At 36.0% G+C, this 17,948-nt stretch overlaps 1 protein-coding gene across 1 annotated transcript in view; it reads right to left on the reverse strand.

The window, feature by feature from the left end:
* LOC306871824 (AT-rich interactive domain-containing protein 3A-like) overlaps positions 1-17,948 on the reverse strand; it is an 87,248-nt gene that overhangs the window by 12,940 nt on the left and 56,360 nt on the right. Inside the window, exon 3 of the mRNA XM_079419997.1 lies at positions 13,945-14,017. Coding sequence (XP_079276123.1) covers positions 13,945-14,017 — 73 coding nt within the window. The remainder of the gene's footprint in view (positions 1-13,944; positions 14,018-17,948) is intronic.

Here is a 17,948-nt window from a genome sequence, read left to right on the forward strand (position 1 = left end):
TCATTTAGTGAGACGGCAGACGCTGAAATGTCACGCGAGCTTCAGTCTGTGTCAAGTAAGTGAAACCGCGCGATATAGAGAGCAGACTGCTCCGTGCGCTTTCGAATTGCTCTCACGGATGTCAAACACTGATCAATCAGCACCGCGTCACTTCTAGTCAAACACACCTAGTGCTGCAGGCTTATTGGCTCACTGACGTTAATGAGATTAACCCCAAACCACAAGGCATTTTTCGATACTCGGTGGTATCGAGGCAATTCGGTCGGTGCCTAAAAAGTATCGAACTCGATACCCAGCCCTACTTCTGGCCTCTGTGTGTGAGTACAGGTATATATATTAATAGTTTATCTAAAAGCAAAACTAAATGCAAAACCTTCCCTCCTAACCCACTAATGTGTTTTAAAAAGTTAAAACATTAATGCACAAATAATTATTTATTCCCACACACAAAAGGCTGAGCGAAGTTAGGCTGGAGCAATAAATAAAACTTGACTCCACAAAAGCCACCTTTGGACTGAATCTGAACCTGGATAAGCGTCTTTAAAACAAGATTTACGAGCGCTCGATTTCTGAGCTGATGTATTCATCTCCTCTAGTTCTCTGAATAAGATGCAGTGAATAAAGGCCAGCACAAGCTTTTGTCATCCCAAACAATTTGATCTGGTCATGCATCATTATGACAATGAGTGATTGTGGAGTGCAGAGAAACACGTTTCGCCGAGCTCATATAGCTGCCTGCTGTTAATTGCTCATTGGCTAAAAAGGTTTAATTGAAAATGTGCTGAAGGGAATAAGCTGGTGTTGGGGCCAATCATCTACGTGGCTGCCTTCATCAGCAGTCTACGTTTTAATCATTCACTTCAGCCAGATAATGGAGGGACAATGTGCCTGCGATTGCTTGGTCTTCCGAAGCATGAAATGAAGGGCTAATTTGTAAACACAATGCTAGAAAAAAACTTTATCCATGTGTATAAAACAGGCAAATTGCACTGACCAACAAGCCTGAGTAATTCCTATATGACGTGTTTGTCAGGAACACTAGGTAGCTTTACATCACATTTATTCATTTGGCGCATGCTTTCATCTAAAATGACGTTAAAGAAACACTACACAGGAAATCCTTCCTAAGGAGCGAGTAACAAGTTTGCCTACATGCTTTCCATTTAACTACGAAAATGTGCGCATATATATATATATTAAATGTGTAACGGTACACAAACATAATGGTTCGGTATGTACCCCGGTTTTAACATCACGGTTTGATTACTATTTATTTTTAAATATAATTATCAACACTCAACTTATTAAATGTATGCAAACATGTAAATTACAATGCAGTTTTTGAATGAACTTCCAAATGATTAAATGTCTGTTTGTTGTTGTGTGGCTGTCATGTTTCATAACAGATTTATTTAAACATATATTACATAATTAAGACATCGCTAACAGGTAAAGTAAAATATGACGAGTATATAGTCTCATATTTTGCAAAATGCTCTTCTCTATAGACTTAATTTCTCTTGCGAACTGATTCTTTTAAAAATAAATCTACATTACGATTTTTTTAATTGCAACAAAGTAGATGGTTATGATCAGCCATCTATTCTTATATATATATATATATATATATATATATATATATATATATATATATATATATATATATATATATATATGTTTTTGATTAATATGATTAAAATGGTTAATAATTATTATTTTTTTTTTTAAATAACCAGTGCTGAAAAAGCAGCGAGATGCTGGACAATAGTCAAAGACATATTTAGTGTATGTTTAAAAAGAAAGACAACTGAAAAGAAGCACTTTGTGGAGCAGCCAATTGTAGCAAATTAGCAGCAACAAAATCCATATTTTCATTCTTGATTTTTAAAAAAAAATCTTAGCAGAATGTCATTTCAACACACTTCAGGGGTGTGCTTTGGGACTGCGACGTCCTTCCGTTGGAAAACAGTGAAATTAGAACTGAAAATATAGCAGAAACTAAAATACTCATTGTTCGAGGCGGCTCATGGCCTTTCGTTCTCTTCATTTGTATTTCAGGTAATTATGAAAGCGTCGAATATTGATTTATTCAAAAGAAAGTGCTGATGCTGCCCTAAGATGTGATCAATTTATTGTTGCTTCCCTGTGGGAATCATGAATCAAACTGGGAATTTATCAGTTTACAATGGGCAATAACACTGGCATTGTTCCTATTGCTTAAAGATTAGGGGTCGTAAATGAGCTCATCACTCCAAGTCTCTTCCACGATGGACGTATTTATTCTTCAGAAGCAATCAAGGCAACTTAAAAGAAAAGGATACAATTAAGTGATTTACATCAGTTGTTTAAATCTCATTTCTCCTCATATAATGAGACCACCATAGTATAGCCAAACAAAGAAAGTTTTCACTGATAAAACCACCATTAAACAACAGTCCATGTTTCTGAAAACTTTCCTGGAATCACATGATATATACATTGACAAAGATATAATTTGCAGTACACGTTTCATTTACAGGTCTCAAACAGCTGGTCATAAATACTTCTTTCTATATAAAGCTCTCTGGGGGAGCAGGGAATATCATCTACATTCTTCCCTGAGTGGAGTTAAACACAGGACTGTTTGTGTTGAGCTATGAAACAGGCAGCCATTTTGATGTGAAAAAAGATACGGCCATCTCAGTACACAGAGGGGCTTGGGACAAACGATTCGTATTTGACAGGTTATGATTGATGATGGCAAGGTTAAGGGGACACTGGGAGGGCCAGTGACCTCTGGTCTCAGGCCAGGCCTACAGGGAACAACAGTCCTGGCACGAATTCACTCATAGCGGGGGAGAAACTTTCGTGTATTGGTTTTTAATGTGTTCCGGACACATAGTGAAGCTGAGAAGATTTCAGCCAGTGTTTTCATTTTCTTACTATCGTCAAACTGACATTTGATCCTGTGACTGAACTGATGTGGAACGTCATTCTGGGAGCGAAATGCTGATTTGGAAACATTTTGGATTTCGACTATACAAAATGAATTACGTATCACCTACTTTTGTCACAAAAAGAAGACATTTTGAAGATTGTGTTGGCCATTTTTCCTTCAAGCAATTACAAAAAAAATAAAGACTAAAATTACTGCATTTATTGGATTAAACAGTAGTAACCGTAAAGCAGTAATACTGTAAAATATTATTACTATTTAAAATACAGTAAGTGTTTTCTATTTTAATATATTTTAAAAAGCAATTTACACCTGTCATAGCATAGCAAAAATTATCTCTTTTTTCACAATAGAAAAACCATCATGAGGGTAAATGACGATAGATTTTTCATTTTGGGGTGAACTACTGCTTTAAACTTTGTTAATACCAAAAAACAAACAAACAAACAAACAAAAAAGGTTTTTAATTGCACAAAGCCAATTATTAAAACTCAAAAATCTTGCATTATAGATAAGCACACAACATTCTGTGCCATTCACCAAATACAACATTTATTTCCAGGCACATGGAATACACACTGCAGTTCAAAATACATGTAAGACAGTGTGTCCTAATTGCATTCTGAAATCTTTACTAGGTTGAAGCTCAGATTGCAGTGTAACCAATACTTGTCAAAGATCTAAATGTGAACTTGGTATCACTGATCATTGACCTTTTCTCTATTATAGTGTAATGCTAAAAATTTACCAACCAAAATAACGGCAGGTGGATCATTTGCATCCTGTCGTTCATCTTACTCATGTCAAACATATCAAAATAAGGCTACTGATCACCCAACATCAGACGTTCAGTTAATATGTAAAGTTAAGAGACAACCGAAGACCACCAAATGGTTATGTGCTGTTCTAGCAGCAAATTGCAAAAAAAACCACAAGTTAAGAAAACACTTAGTGATGAAAATAAAATGAAAAAAGTACACAATTACAATTATTACAACAAATAATAAACAGTACATTTAAATATTACCCTACATTATTTGACAAAACATTTTTATAGTCTTGAAGCCATAAAGCCGTCAACCCCCAGATATTTGTAATTTTAGTGTATTACAGAGCATCTGGAAAACCAATTCATTGTTTGTTTGTTTGTTTATCATGTGCTCATTTTTAATTGTATATTATTTTGAATTACCATTTTTATGAAGACATTCATATCAGTATGTAACCAACCCTCTCCAATACCATTATCGACCACTAGGGGTTTGTGAACCCCCAGCTGAAATGCATTCTAAAGTAAAACACACTAAAATAATACACTTTTATTCCATAAAATCTTAAACACAACATAAAGCAGTGCAGTGGTACGGACAATATTTACTAGGGAATATTTGTTGTCAAAGAGCTGCAAAAACAAAGTTCAGGAAAACACTCTCAGCAAGTGCAGCTTTTAATAAGAGCTGTAACGTGATATCAGCTGTTTGTGCTTTCATCTCAAATTGCAACATGGCATTAATCTTATTCAATCCAAATATTCTTGAAATCTCATTTATGATATATAGCATGCCATTTGCAATATGATTCTTACCAAGTTCCAAACAAGAAAAACCACTAACGGTTTGCTGCAATGAACACCCTTATTTCAGTGGGGGCTGTACATTTCAAGATCTCACAGGAGCAAGTGGTTTCACTCCAGAATGAAAAACCTCAGGATTATCAAATTATCACCTGTCACTGCTGAAGCTCACACAGATGTCTGATATTCCTAAGTGAAGGAAAATGTACCTGCAGCAACCATGTGTTACAAGAACGTGGAATCTAACATAACAAATATAACAGCAGTCACTGACAAAATATCTCCTAGTACTACTGTGACACTGACTTTCTGACTGCCAAAAAAATACACAACAAACACAAGCAAAATCTATGTTTAGACAGTAGGTAGACTTTCAGAAGAGCAATTTTTCCTCTATACTATACACAGATTCACAAACCTCAGATACCCCATTGACCTATTAGCATCACTGTAAAAAAGGATTTTTCGAAGCTGTAAATAGAGTTTACTGGAGTACAGTGGTGGAAAGAGTACTAAGAAATTGTACTTAAGTAAAAGTATCTCTACTTAAGGAATAATTTACTTGAGTACAAGTAAAAGTACTGAAAAATAATATGACTCAAGTAAGAGTAAAAAAGTAGTTTGCTGAAGAACTACTAAAGTTACTACGCTACAAAGTGCTTTAGTATTATTTTTCTATTTTTACCCAAAATGAGACGATGTGAGCATTATGGAGCAGGGTTAACCCTAATCCTAACACCCATGTACTGTAATGTCTACTCAACTAAATGCGTTTACACATGTCCAGTTTTGTTTGGAATGCGGCCCAGACCACCTCCTGAAGTGGTTTGAGCGATCAGATTTATATTACAAAACACTTGAAGTGACCAGGTGTAAACAGCCCCTATATATTTTTTCATGTTATTTTTTCATTAAAATGAAGTTGTCTAATAGATTGTGTTTAACACACAAAAGAGTGACACAGAAGTATAGAAAGTCGGCAGGGATTTAAATCTTTAACAAGACTCAAATTGACACAGGCAGAGTGAAAGACTGGATTTTTCCCGATCAGGTAGGGTACAAGTAATTTCAAAACATTTCAGCCGGTTTATATATCGTGCATATATTATTTATCTCATATAAGATGCATTTGTAGTACTACTTATCTCTTCAGCGTGCAGCGCGAGCACTACAAACAACAATGCAGAATATTAATAACTATGACTGGGACTGTCATATACATAACATTATAATGAGAACACTATTATAATAAAACACTGAGTTTTTAGAGTTTAGTTGACGTGTTTCTGCATGTTGTTGCGCGAGGAACGTGTCCACAAAAGGAGTTCATTCAGAGCCGCACAGACACGTTCATGCATGCACATTTTGTGCAGATAGCCTATAAGTCGTAATATAACGTTATATTGTATAAATAATGAAGCGATTTTATATGAGATAAATGATGAGTTAAATTCCATTGATTAATCAAATCAAACTGCTATCAAATGCTTCATTCTACTACTCATCTTCAGCGCGCAGCTCAAAACAGAAATGCAGAACATTAATAACTTCTGTCATATACATAACGTTATAATGAGAGCACTATTGTAAAAAATGTGAATTCTTAGGGTTTCGCTGACGTTTAACGCTATCTTTTAGTCAAAACATAAAACATTATTTTTGTATCTGCGAGGCGTCCGTAACACATTTTCCCTGTGTGTTAACGTCAGTAGGCTAATTATGACTGTCGAATGTCTGATTTGACTCTTGGTAATGTAGCCCCGTCCCTCCCCCAAACATATGATTTTACTATCAGTCGACTATCGGCACGATTCGAAAATTCAGATTCGACTACTACCTATCCCTGTTGCCAGGAGCAAGTGTTTTATAACTAATTTAAAAAAGTATATTCACGTATAAGATTAAGTGGTTGTTTTTAAGAAGGGCAAAAACAAAGAAGAGTAAGTGAAGGTTTAAAAGAAAAGAAAGTGTCTAAAACAGTGTGAATGGAAAGGTGCCAGTAAAAAATAATGTGGGGTATGGGTAAGGTTGAGCATCGTTTGAATTTTAATGATTCCAATTCTTGTCAATTCCTAATTTCAATTCCAATAAGGTAAAAAATAAATAAATAAATATATTTCTGTCCTGCACAAATAGGGGCGTAGCCATCATTTCAGAAATGAGGGGGGGACAGAAATGTAATAAACTATTATTTGTTTTTTTTTACTTTTGTCTAATTGACAAGCTTTATTAGTTTCTTATGTCTTTTAATTGGCTAATAAATCAAATACACTGCTGGTAACTGATAACTGGTGCTGATAACCAATCATTTGTATAAAATGACCTGAAATTACTTTTTTTTTTTCTTGTTTCTTTGCCCATGTGCACACACATCCAAAGCACGCACAAAGAAAAAGTGATTTAAAATGCATCTGACTGACAGATAAATCATGGTTGATCTATTAGCCAGATGCACGTAAAAATGCATGCGCTCTTATTTCAGTGTTGTTGTTAATGTTGAGGTTTTTAGCTTCATACATTTAGTTTAAATGCACTGTTAAAGAGGGCAATTTTTACCATTCAACTGAACTGTGTGCATGTATTTTAGACCACTAGCGTAGCCAGAAATGTTTAAGTGGGTGGGCCAGGTGTAGAGATCGACCGATATATCGATTTACAGATATTTTCCCGATATTTAAGCATTTTACATAATCGGATATCGGTTTTGTAATATCAGATTCCCCGATAAACACTGTTTTGAGAATTGCGTGCAGGATCGCAATTGCAGCGCATCTGAGGGTAGACGAGACAACAACAGCGTGCAGGTACTTGATTTGCTGTAGTTAGTAAACTATTTAATATTACAGTCATTAATGCACAAATTAGATGTATTACATAAATGCCTGATATGTAGTTTATGCAACTTGGCTCTAAGAAATATGATAAATAAGATACTCTGTCAAGCCCTGTCCCTATAAAGATATAACTTTGCCTGAAATAACACAGCCATGAATTAGCACATGATGGAAATAAAAGCGCTGAATTTAATTCTCTCTGTGGTCTATTAGTCTCGTGAAGTCGGAGTCACATAGATAATCCGTCAAGTCCTCTCCAAATAAAGACGTAACTTTGCATGAATTAAATAATACAGCCATGAATGATTGCATGTTGGAAATAAAAGCATTGAATTTAATTCTCTCTCTGTTGTCTATATGCTCATCATTAGTCTCGTGAAGCCGCTTTCATATTGCAGTTCACTCAGCGGTTGATGCTCAAGAAATGCTCAGCACGGCCACTGCAAGTAACTTTTAACAAGATTCACTTTTTTGAAGCACCCTAAATTGTATTAACACTTACAAAATAACCATTATTTTGTTTATAAACATCTAAATTAATACAACTCTATGGAAATTCTCTGCAATCGATCTCAGTTTGAGTAGCCTATAGTACTGTGTAAATGCATAGATAAACCGCGCTGTCAGCAGCATAATTTAGAGCATGCCAGTTGAGAAATGCAATAAAATACAATGCTTGTTATATTCCAATATTCCAGAGAATATTATTCAGTGAATTATTCTTCACTCTTTAGCCTATTAAACAGCTTATAAAGCTACTAAAACTGTAGTTAAAAATGAAGTTGATATGACTCCGGTCCTTTATTTATTTTCTCCATTTGAAAACATTAGACATTCTACGTTTATTTTACTTAATGCTAATATTAGTGTTGCTGCTAAAGCTTTTTATAAATAAAATGTTTTTATTGTTGTAATACGAAGATTAAATTTAACATGACAGGGCTCTAGCCTGCGACCAAAATGGTAATTTTTTGCAAGTTAAAATTTGATGTGGTCGCATTTGTATGAGTGCCTGGTCTGCGCTGCTCCAAAGCGTCTGCTTCATACAGTGCGCGCTGCCAGCCGCATCACATTATAGCAGGAGTCAGATTTCACTGATCACGTGAAGAGAGGTGCTTTCAGCGCGAGCGCTTAGTGGGTAGAGCCTGGTTTATACTTGGCGTGTCAGCACGAGCGCGAAGGTGCGCGTCGCGGACGGAGCGCAACGGAGGATTTTGTTTTCAAACTAAAGTAAAAGGCCGCTTCTTAAACCAGAGAAGGTGAACATGCTGGGGTTCTTGTCCTGTCAGCGACAGCCAGTTTAGTATTACTTTTCTTTTTGTTTTCTTTTTGAGAAGCTTGTTATCTTCGCTGTTTACCTCACGTTACGCTATGGAGGCTTTCCTTAATTTAAAAAAAAATATATATATTTATTTGCTTCCTCAGAGTTTGCTAAACATTCTGTAATATACTCTGTATATAATATAGCATGTGATGTGTCCTGTGCCATGCCTCGTCTTATTCGTTTTTGTTGATAAATGTTATGTAAGCTAGTTTGTCATTTTCAACGTACTGTTTTATTGTTGTTGTGCTTTTTAATTAAGAATAACAATGAATACATCTTTTGTTTTAGTCTTAAAAAGTGAAAGGTGCATAGATATAAGCAAAACACCAATGTGACACCAAGATCGCAAATTTGAAAGTGAAAGCGCACGAAAAAAGGAATTCCTGTTCACAAAATTTAAAATCACAAATAATACAGATGAAAAAGAACGAGTTGAATGTTGAACACTTTCGTTACCATATAACTATAAACTATGATAAAAGTTCATCAGCATGCATTAATTAATCAAATGTTGTAGCAAAAACAAAAAACTAATTGCAACCAAATTATGTGCTCTGCGACCAACTGAGAAAGTTAGTCGCAAATGTGAGATCAGTGGGAAGAATGAGTCTAGAGCCCTGCATGAAAGACTGCTAATTCTCAAAACATTTTTTGTTAAGATGACTGAAAGGAGGAAAAAACCAAAGTGAAGTATGGACTTACTTCACACAGTCATTTATTTACTTTATAACAGTAAATAATTATCGATTCTGCATATCGGTTATCGGGCACATAAACATGCAAATAATTGGTATCGGTATCGGTTATAAAAAAAAATCAATATCAGTCGATCACTAGCCAGGTGTGTAGCATATGAAAACTGCATGTCAAATTGCCAACAACAAATACAGCACCAAGGTTCATTACATAGTACTTCTAAAGGATGCATTAGCATTAGTAATTTGTTATGTTTGTGTTCATTTCAAAATTTAGGACATTATTAAAATGAAAAGTTGTATCTGTTAACATTTGCCTGAGCTGGTTAAGAAAGATGAATAATCACGATAACAAATGTATTTCTAACGTTAGTTAATGCATTAACTAACGTTAACTAAAGGTAGTTTATTAAAAAGCATCATCTCAGTGTGAAACAACGGGGCTTCGCTGATGATTTCATAATCAAGCGTCTCTCTCAGTTCACTCACATCGAGGACAGCAGAAATGTGCGCAGCTGCAAATTATGCAGTTTGTTGTGGCGACCAGGATCTAGCACAACGTTTGAGTTTCTTTCCACAAAGGACGCATCATTTTAGCGTATCAAACACTGTACCTATGCTAATATCAAACACGCTTGGTTCAGAAGTTTCTGATCGATAAATCCAGCAACCGCAGGTGGTCTGGCGGGTTTCATTTGTAGACGGTCCAGATTTATTGCTAAGATTTGACTTTTTAAAGAATTGATCTGATTTATGTTTGCTTAACGCGGCTATTTTCAAATTTAACTTCACAAACGCGCGCATTTTACTATTGTGTCCTTACGTCGTAAACATAACATTGTGGGTGGGACAGAATGGACAGAATCATCAATTTTGACAAGTGGGATGCACATATAGGAAGAGGGAAAACTAAGAAACTACCTGTAATTGACCATGAAAACAAGCGTTTAATATTTCTTAATAAATATATAAAGTTACAGTGAAATGAGACGTTTATTAGTATCATTTAATCAATTACATCCATTTGGAAAATTACCAACTTCTCATTGGGTGGGCCACAGATGAAAGTGGGTGGGTAGCTACGCGACTGTTTTAGACACTTAAAATTACATTGTTCTTGCTCCATCCATGCAATAATTCTAGCAACCGAGTTTTCTATTTACTTATACTGCTGTGTGCTCTGGTAATATCAACGGTCTGACCCATTTCATTCCATTTCCACTGATTGATTCAAAATGACAACGCCGGTGATTGACAGTCAAAGCAAAGCGCGGTTTGAATGCCCTGTCACCCAGCTTAACTGGAAGTTTTGATTGGTTTTACACCCGAGTCAGAACTATCGGTTATTGGCTGAAGCGCAGGGCTCCACTCCAGAAGTTTGAAAATTGAAAATTCAACGACTCCCTCTGTTGAATACCTTAGTTTTATTTTACTCAAGTAAAATTAAAAGTACCATATATTAATTATACTCAAGAAAGTAGAAAAAACATTTTGGTGCATATGACAGTTAGCAGAAGGATGAATGGATGCACTTTTTTGGGCTTCAAAATCTCGACCCCCTTCACTGCCATTATAAAGCTTGGAAGAGCCAGGATATTTTTTAATATAAGTCTGAAAATCATATACAACTAGGAGGGCTTGAGGGTGAGTAAATCATTAGGTAATTTTCATTTGTGGGTGAACTATCCCTTTAAGTGTCCTAACTGAGCATGCATTGCTGGATAGTAACTACTGTGAATCCTCTGTCACAATAGTCTCGTCCCTGGTGATGAACAGTTCCAACTCTCACTGACGAACCCCCATATTGAGTGACAAAACTTAATATGGTGGAAGTTAACTGGGAGTTCCCATTCTATTCATGCTGTCAGTTACACGGTATGATAACAGCTATAAAAGCCTCTTGGTCATTTAACACCATGGAGACATGATTGACAACACACCAATAAAACAAGTATGGCAGGTAACCTGGATCATATGCTGAAAGACTCATTTATGAGATAGCTAACTGATAGCTGACTACTGACTGACTACTGATAGCTAACATTTGCACTTTTGATCCAATCTGTATAAATGCAAGTGAACTCTTGATGAGTGCACTGGGAGTTCTGATTTCCTGAGCGATGAAGTCAATACAGATTTAGACATCAAGCATAAGAACAGAGGCAGCAGGGATTTAATTATATTTGATCTCATGCCTGAGCTGACGGGAAGAGCTTCACTTTGCTGCATTCAGGCATTTTTATGTCATGGCATCACCAGACTGGGTGACTCCTCGCTGGCTGTCTCGGATGGATTAGCCCATGGCGCAATAACAACAGCATGAACCGCGATAAAACCTGCCCTGCATTCCTGTCATCACAAATTCAAACAGAAGAGAAAGAGCTAAATGACAACTCAGCCCTCTCTGTCATCTGTTGCCTCTCAGGGAAAATAAATCAGATATCCTGTGACCTGTAACTGCCTCAAACACTAAACCAAGATGGGGTTCTGCTTAAAACACGAAAATCTGTTGCAAAGATGGTTTGACTAGTCAAAAATGGCCTCACATGATGCATAAACAAATATACTACAAAAAAATGTGTCGCTGGTATGAAAAGCTTCAGAAAAGACTCTTTCCATACCATACACAACATACTGTGTAAAATGTTGCACAATGTTTTAAATTGCATTAGTTACATTATGTGAAGTTTATAATTAATAATGCTACGACTTTATTTTCTTAATATTACTAGATATTTTGAACCTATTTTTAAAATACTACATCTTTTATCTTGTAACAATAATTAAAAATACTTTAAGATTTTATAAACACTTAATTCTTAACTTCATGACCATATTCTTGGCTTATAATTTTATGCTTATTTTAGGCATTTTATTTTATGACTTTATTGTATTTTTTTTTTATTATATTAACTATATTCATTTTAATGTGCCACTTTTTTTGTAACAGAAACATCATGTATAAAATTATGTAATTAGTTATAAAATTTTGAATTCATTAATATAGCATTCCAGCATGTCCAACATCTGCACGCTGTGTTCGGGACCCATCGAGGCCCCAGACACTCACGAGTTCTGCATCCTGTGACTGGGTCTCACCCATGCGGAGGCAGCACTCAACGGGTCAGGCTGCCCACACTGCGAGGAGTTCTCAGTGCGGGTGCTTAGGGCCCAGAGAAGCGTCGCCCTCGGTGATTTCCCTCGGCAACGTCCCACCACCGCCAATGAGCCGCTGGTGGGGCGATAGCCTCACGTGGGCGACCGTGCAGAAGGCGAGTGAGAGTTCTCTGACGAACCGGCTAAGAGCAAGCTGGAATCGTGGTTCCTTCACTCGGGCCGCCGGGCTGCCGCGCCAAGGAAGCGAGCCCCTTTCCTTGTCTCGTTCCCGTCTCTCAGGGAACCAAGGTTACGATAGTAACCGGAGACGTTTTCATGTACAATAAACCCCAAAATAAAAGATTAAACAATGAAAAAAAAAAAAAATTCTTCTGAAGACCATAAACAAAAACAATTTATTCAAAAATACAGAAAAACAGTATTATTGCGAAATATTGTTACAATCTAAAATAACTTTTTTTATTTTGGTATATTTTATTTTAGATTATTATTATTATTTATTTTATCTTTAGCTATGAAAATAAGGAAAACTTTTTGCTCACAGACACTAAGATTTTAATTGTTTAGGAAAACAATCAACTTGGATGTAAACCAAAATTACAGTGAAAATAAACCATATTACCAAAACAGAGCCACACAAAACAACAAAAACAGTCCTGTGCACTTAAAATAGCTCTGTCCTGTCTTGGAAAGTCATCAAAGGCTGCAAACTTCCTCATATTATGCAAGGCCATTAAAGTCCCTCTATTTCCTCTATAAAATATTGAAGGCTAATGTCTGCTAAAACACCTCGGTGGGAAAAACTCCTCAGATGATGAGGACCTCCCTCCTCAATAAAGCATGAAATTCATTATGCCACGGCCAGCTAACATAATACCAGGATGCTGGCTTCCCTACCGTGGCAAGGTCATCCCCTTAGGGATGTTTTCACATAATCTGAGAGTAATTATAAAACAAACAGCAGAAGCCGTTGTTTCAGATAGCATCAGGGGTAGAAACACGCCACAGTGGCAGCAACACTTCAGAGAAATGGACGGTTCAAGCAGGAAATCTGAAAAAGCCTATCACAATAGTATCTACACATTCGCAGCCTTTACTAAAACAATAAACCCTGCATTTCTATTGTTGGCAAGTCTGCAGATGGGTGGTTAGACATTTATGATGCTTTGTTTTCAAACACAGGTGGCACACAAGTATAATCAAACCTACTTATTTTAATTGTTCCTATAAAAGAAGTCCCTTGTTATATTCTTAAAAAATACCTTGTATTTACTCGTTAAGAAAATTATTTCGTTTTCTATCAAGAAGAGTAAATATAATTTTGCGAGGAATGTGTCCAAAATATCACCAACAAGCCTTATAATTATTAATTTAAAAGCACCATATGGTTTTGCAATGTGGGTGTGAAAGGGAGTGTGCTGCTTCTGACATCTGCAATCTGGATAGCTGCACATAACAAGACTCACCTCTTTTTTGCATGAAACTGAAGAGATCATCGAGAAACTCCTTCCTTTTCTCATCATCGTCCAGTTCGTACAGCTGTAAAACGAGCAGAAGATGCTTTGTTAGTATTTTGAGGATTTTGCTTTAAGTGTGAAGCATATACTGCCCTCCTCTTCTATCGTTAAATATATCATATTAAGGCTGGATGCTGATACACTCACACCAGTGGAAAAACCACATGCATTTGAAGGGCGCTTTTCCATTTATTGGCATATCCATTATGTTTTCTCATCCTGTCCCCTCTCTCTGAATGGACATGCTCAAAAGAGCCTTTTAAAAGCTGTCTCGTGAAGGAGAAGACTGCAACCTGATGGAAATATGCTCCTCAACCTTCACTTTCAATAAGTCTTAGGCTACGTTAACAGGCGAGCAGGTCGATACAGGAAGACAGAGAGATGACCTTTGGAAACAGCAGGGCACATGGAACAAGGCCCCGGAGATAATAACCGATCATTTAGGAGTGTATTAGCTGTCACCAATATTAAAGGACCAATGCAATCAATGCCTCAGAAAAAGGTACAGTGGGATTAAAATGTGAATAAGACACAACAGGCTTTTACCCATGTGTGACATTTCCAAGGCGTACGGCACAAATAAAACACATTCTGTTCGAAATATGACAAGCGAAGAAAATCTCTAATCGGGAATGAAGCTCTGAAATGCAATAAAGCCTGTCAAGTCACCTGCATAGATGATATCTGACAAAGTCTGGATGCTTCATACTTTCATGACGTATGGCAACAAAGCTGACATTTGAATCAAAGTTCATTTAAATGAATCTACCCTTGCTAAGTGGTGGTCCATATGTGTGGGTTTAATGTGTTTGTGCAGATATTGATGCACAAGCTATGAGATATGATCAGCTGCCTGGCAAACCCTGAAGAACAAGACACAATGTGTATCACGAGAATCCTGCTTCTCTTAACGTATGCAGATTTAAATATAGACATTGCATAAGTCAGAAAACAAAACATTCTGTGATAAATGTGGGATGTGTTATATCAATTTAAATTGTGTTAAATATTTCTAAATACTAAAAACTGATTTGATTTTTTTTTCAAATTTAAAAGAAACATTTAAAACAGCATCCCTCGTTTTTCTCATCTTAAATACACTGCCCACTATATTATCTATCCAACACTCTGCCCACTTCAGTTGAAGTGCCGGTAGCCATAACAGTAAATTAGTGATTCATTAAGATTCATTGAGAGGTGATGTAATTGTGACACTGTCAGTTGCAGAGGTCATCACTAAGCTAGGGTGACCAGTAAAGGGGTAATTAAGTCAAAAGTGTAATGACGTCTACAACATTGCATTAAATATTAACAGATGGAAAATACATTAGAGCTCTGCTTCACCTCTGAGTGGTCCATTATGCTCATATTAGTTCTATTCCCAGCATTATTACTGCAGGAATGCAGAACACTGATGCATGTAGTCTCACAAGACTCCCATGAATCTAAATCTAGGTGTGACTGGAATAATTCACAATTTGAAATCACTGATTATTTTGCATAATCTATTTTGTTAAATTACATACAGTCATGTCCAAAGGTCTGTGACTACACTGATAAGCTGCGATTTAAAATCTAATTGTCATCTGAACCCCCCCCCCCCCAGAAAGATTAAAAACATTAAAAAAAAAAGTAAAGAAATTTTTAAAAAGTTACGAATAAGAAGATAAGAATTACGATAAGAAATATAAGATTCTCAAGTATTTCTTGGTCACTACTAGGGTTGGGCTGATAGACGATGTCATCATCCATCGTCGATGGCTGATAGACATCACAATGTTGAGCTGGCATCGTGACCTCCCCCCCATACCCCCTGCAATCCGCCGCATCCCAATACCGTGTTCGGTAAGAAAATGATGTGTACTATGGAATCCCTAAAAGGAATAAATACGAGATGGGAGGAAATAATATATTTCAATAGCCTACTTTCTCTCGCAGTTACATCATTGATTGGGTACTGTAAATAAATTGCGGACATCAGGGAGCCGCTATTATGCCTGGCATTGAAACTGCTTTTGAATGCACGATGGCTTTTTAGTTTCACTTTCACGATTTCGAGATTGTTTATACTATGGAGCAGAAGTACTTACCACACATTGTACAGGATTAGATGTTTGTCAGTGGTGCTCAGGATCTGCAAATCATTTGCCTTCATCCTCAGCCATCGCTCCTTACTCTGTTTATGTGGTAAGTGATATTTTATGTACTGTAATGTAACAGGCAACCGTTAGCAATCGTTATTTGTTTTCCGTGCCTTTCTGAATATGGATTCATGCTTTGGGCACCCTCCCCCTCCCTGCCCCCCATGTCATCGTCCATCGCGATATTTCACTGTTGACATCGTCCAATGCCAATTTTGTAGACATCGCTCAACCCTAGTCACTACTCAAATAACAGATGTTTTCAAATCATTCCTTACAGCTGGAGAATTTGATAAATAAAAAAAAAACATGCTGGGTTATGTACAACCCAGCCTTCTGGGTAGTTTTAGACAATCCAAATAATGAATTTTACATAATAACATTTCTTGTGTTAATGATATAAAGTGCAATACACATTGTGTATTAAATTAGAAAAAGGCTAAATATACACTTTTAAACTGCACTGTAACTACTCATTAGTAATTCCATTTAAGCTGGTTTTTTTCTTAACTAATAAAAATGATAAATGTAATATATATATTATACGGGCTACCTTAAATACAGGGCTCCCACGCAGTGTTCCCTCTAAGCTGAACTCAGAAGAAATTATGTGCCTCGCGCACACAAAAATGAGTTGGGAAGCCATTTGATTGAATGCCGCAGTAAAAGGGAAAGAATAGCAATGCTCGGGCAACCGCTATAGAGCTGATGTCACGACAGAGTTAGAACCAGTGAATGCGGTTTACAGGTTTCATAGAAAGAGAATGATGTGCACCAAATGAGTCGCTGTAGAAACTCAATTCTTCAATGGTGGAAGTGCGCTCAACACGAGAGCCAACGCAAATGCAATGACATGTGAAATAAAACGTCCTCATGTATTAAAGAAGAGTGGCTTGATTAAGTGCTGGAAATAGCGGAGGATGGGTAACAAAACTCTGAAACATGTACAGTCACACACAAGAGTATTGTACAAACTGTACTTCATAATGATGTTTAGACAGCTATAGAAGAATTCATATGTTCACGGGTTTTTTTTTATATTTAACTTACAGATCTCAGCTTAAGTTTTGCATTCTATTCTATTCTATTCTATTCTATTCTATTCTATCAGTTTAAATAGTTTGTTTTGATAATATATTATGTTAGGGCTATATTATAAACCTGATAAATAAAGCTGAATAAAGTTTATTGAAATTTCTTTAAACTTTTTTAAAGTATCTTTAAAAAAGAAAGAAAAATAATTCTGACCCCAAACTTTTGAATAGTTTATACTGTAACACAAAATCTCCATTTTGACTAAACGCTGTTTTTTTTTCCTTTTTTTTTTTTTTTTTAAATATCACAGGTCCCAAAAAAACAGTACAAAAATAAAATAAAATAAAAAAGCAGTGCAACTGTTTCCAACATTGATTAAAAATCAGCATATTAAAATGATTTCTAAAGGATCGTGCGACTCTGAAAATACTGCTTTGCTTCACAGGAATTAATACAATTTTAAAGTATATTAAAATAGAAAACATTTATTTTAAATTGCAATAATATTTCACAATATTATTTTATGAAATAATATTCAGTATTTTTTTATCAAATAGATACAGCCTTGATGAGCATAAAAAAAACTTAAAAAACTTAAAAAACTTTATTGATCCAAACTTTTGAACTGCAGTGTATTGTACAGTAAAAATGTTTTCTCAGGTAACCTAAAATGTGCATCATTTAGTTACATCAAGGGTCAAATCAAATATAAATAGCACATTAAAGTTCTGGTATAAAGAATGATTTTGCTCAGGTGCCCGAAGTGTCCGCCCAATA

Source organism: Barbus barbus (assembly GCF_936440315.1).
Source record: "Barbus barbus genome assembly, chromosome: 6".
NCBI lineage: Eukaryota > Metazoa > Chordata > Actinopteri > Cypriniformes > Cyprinidae > Barbus > Barbus barbus.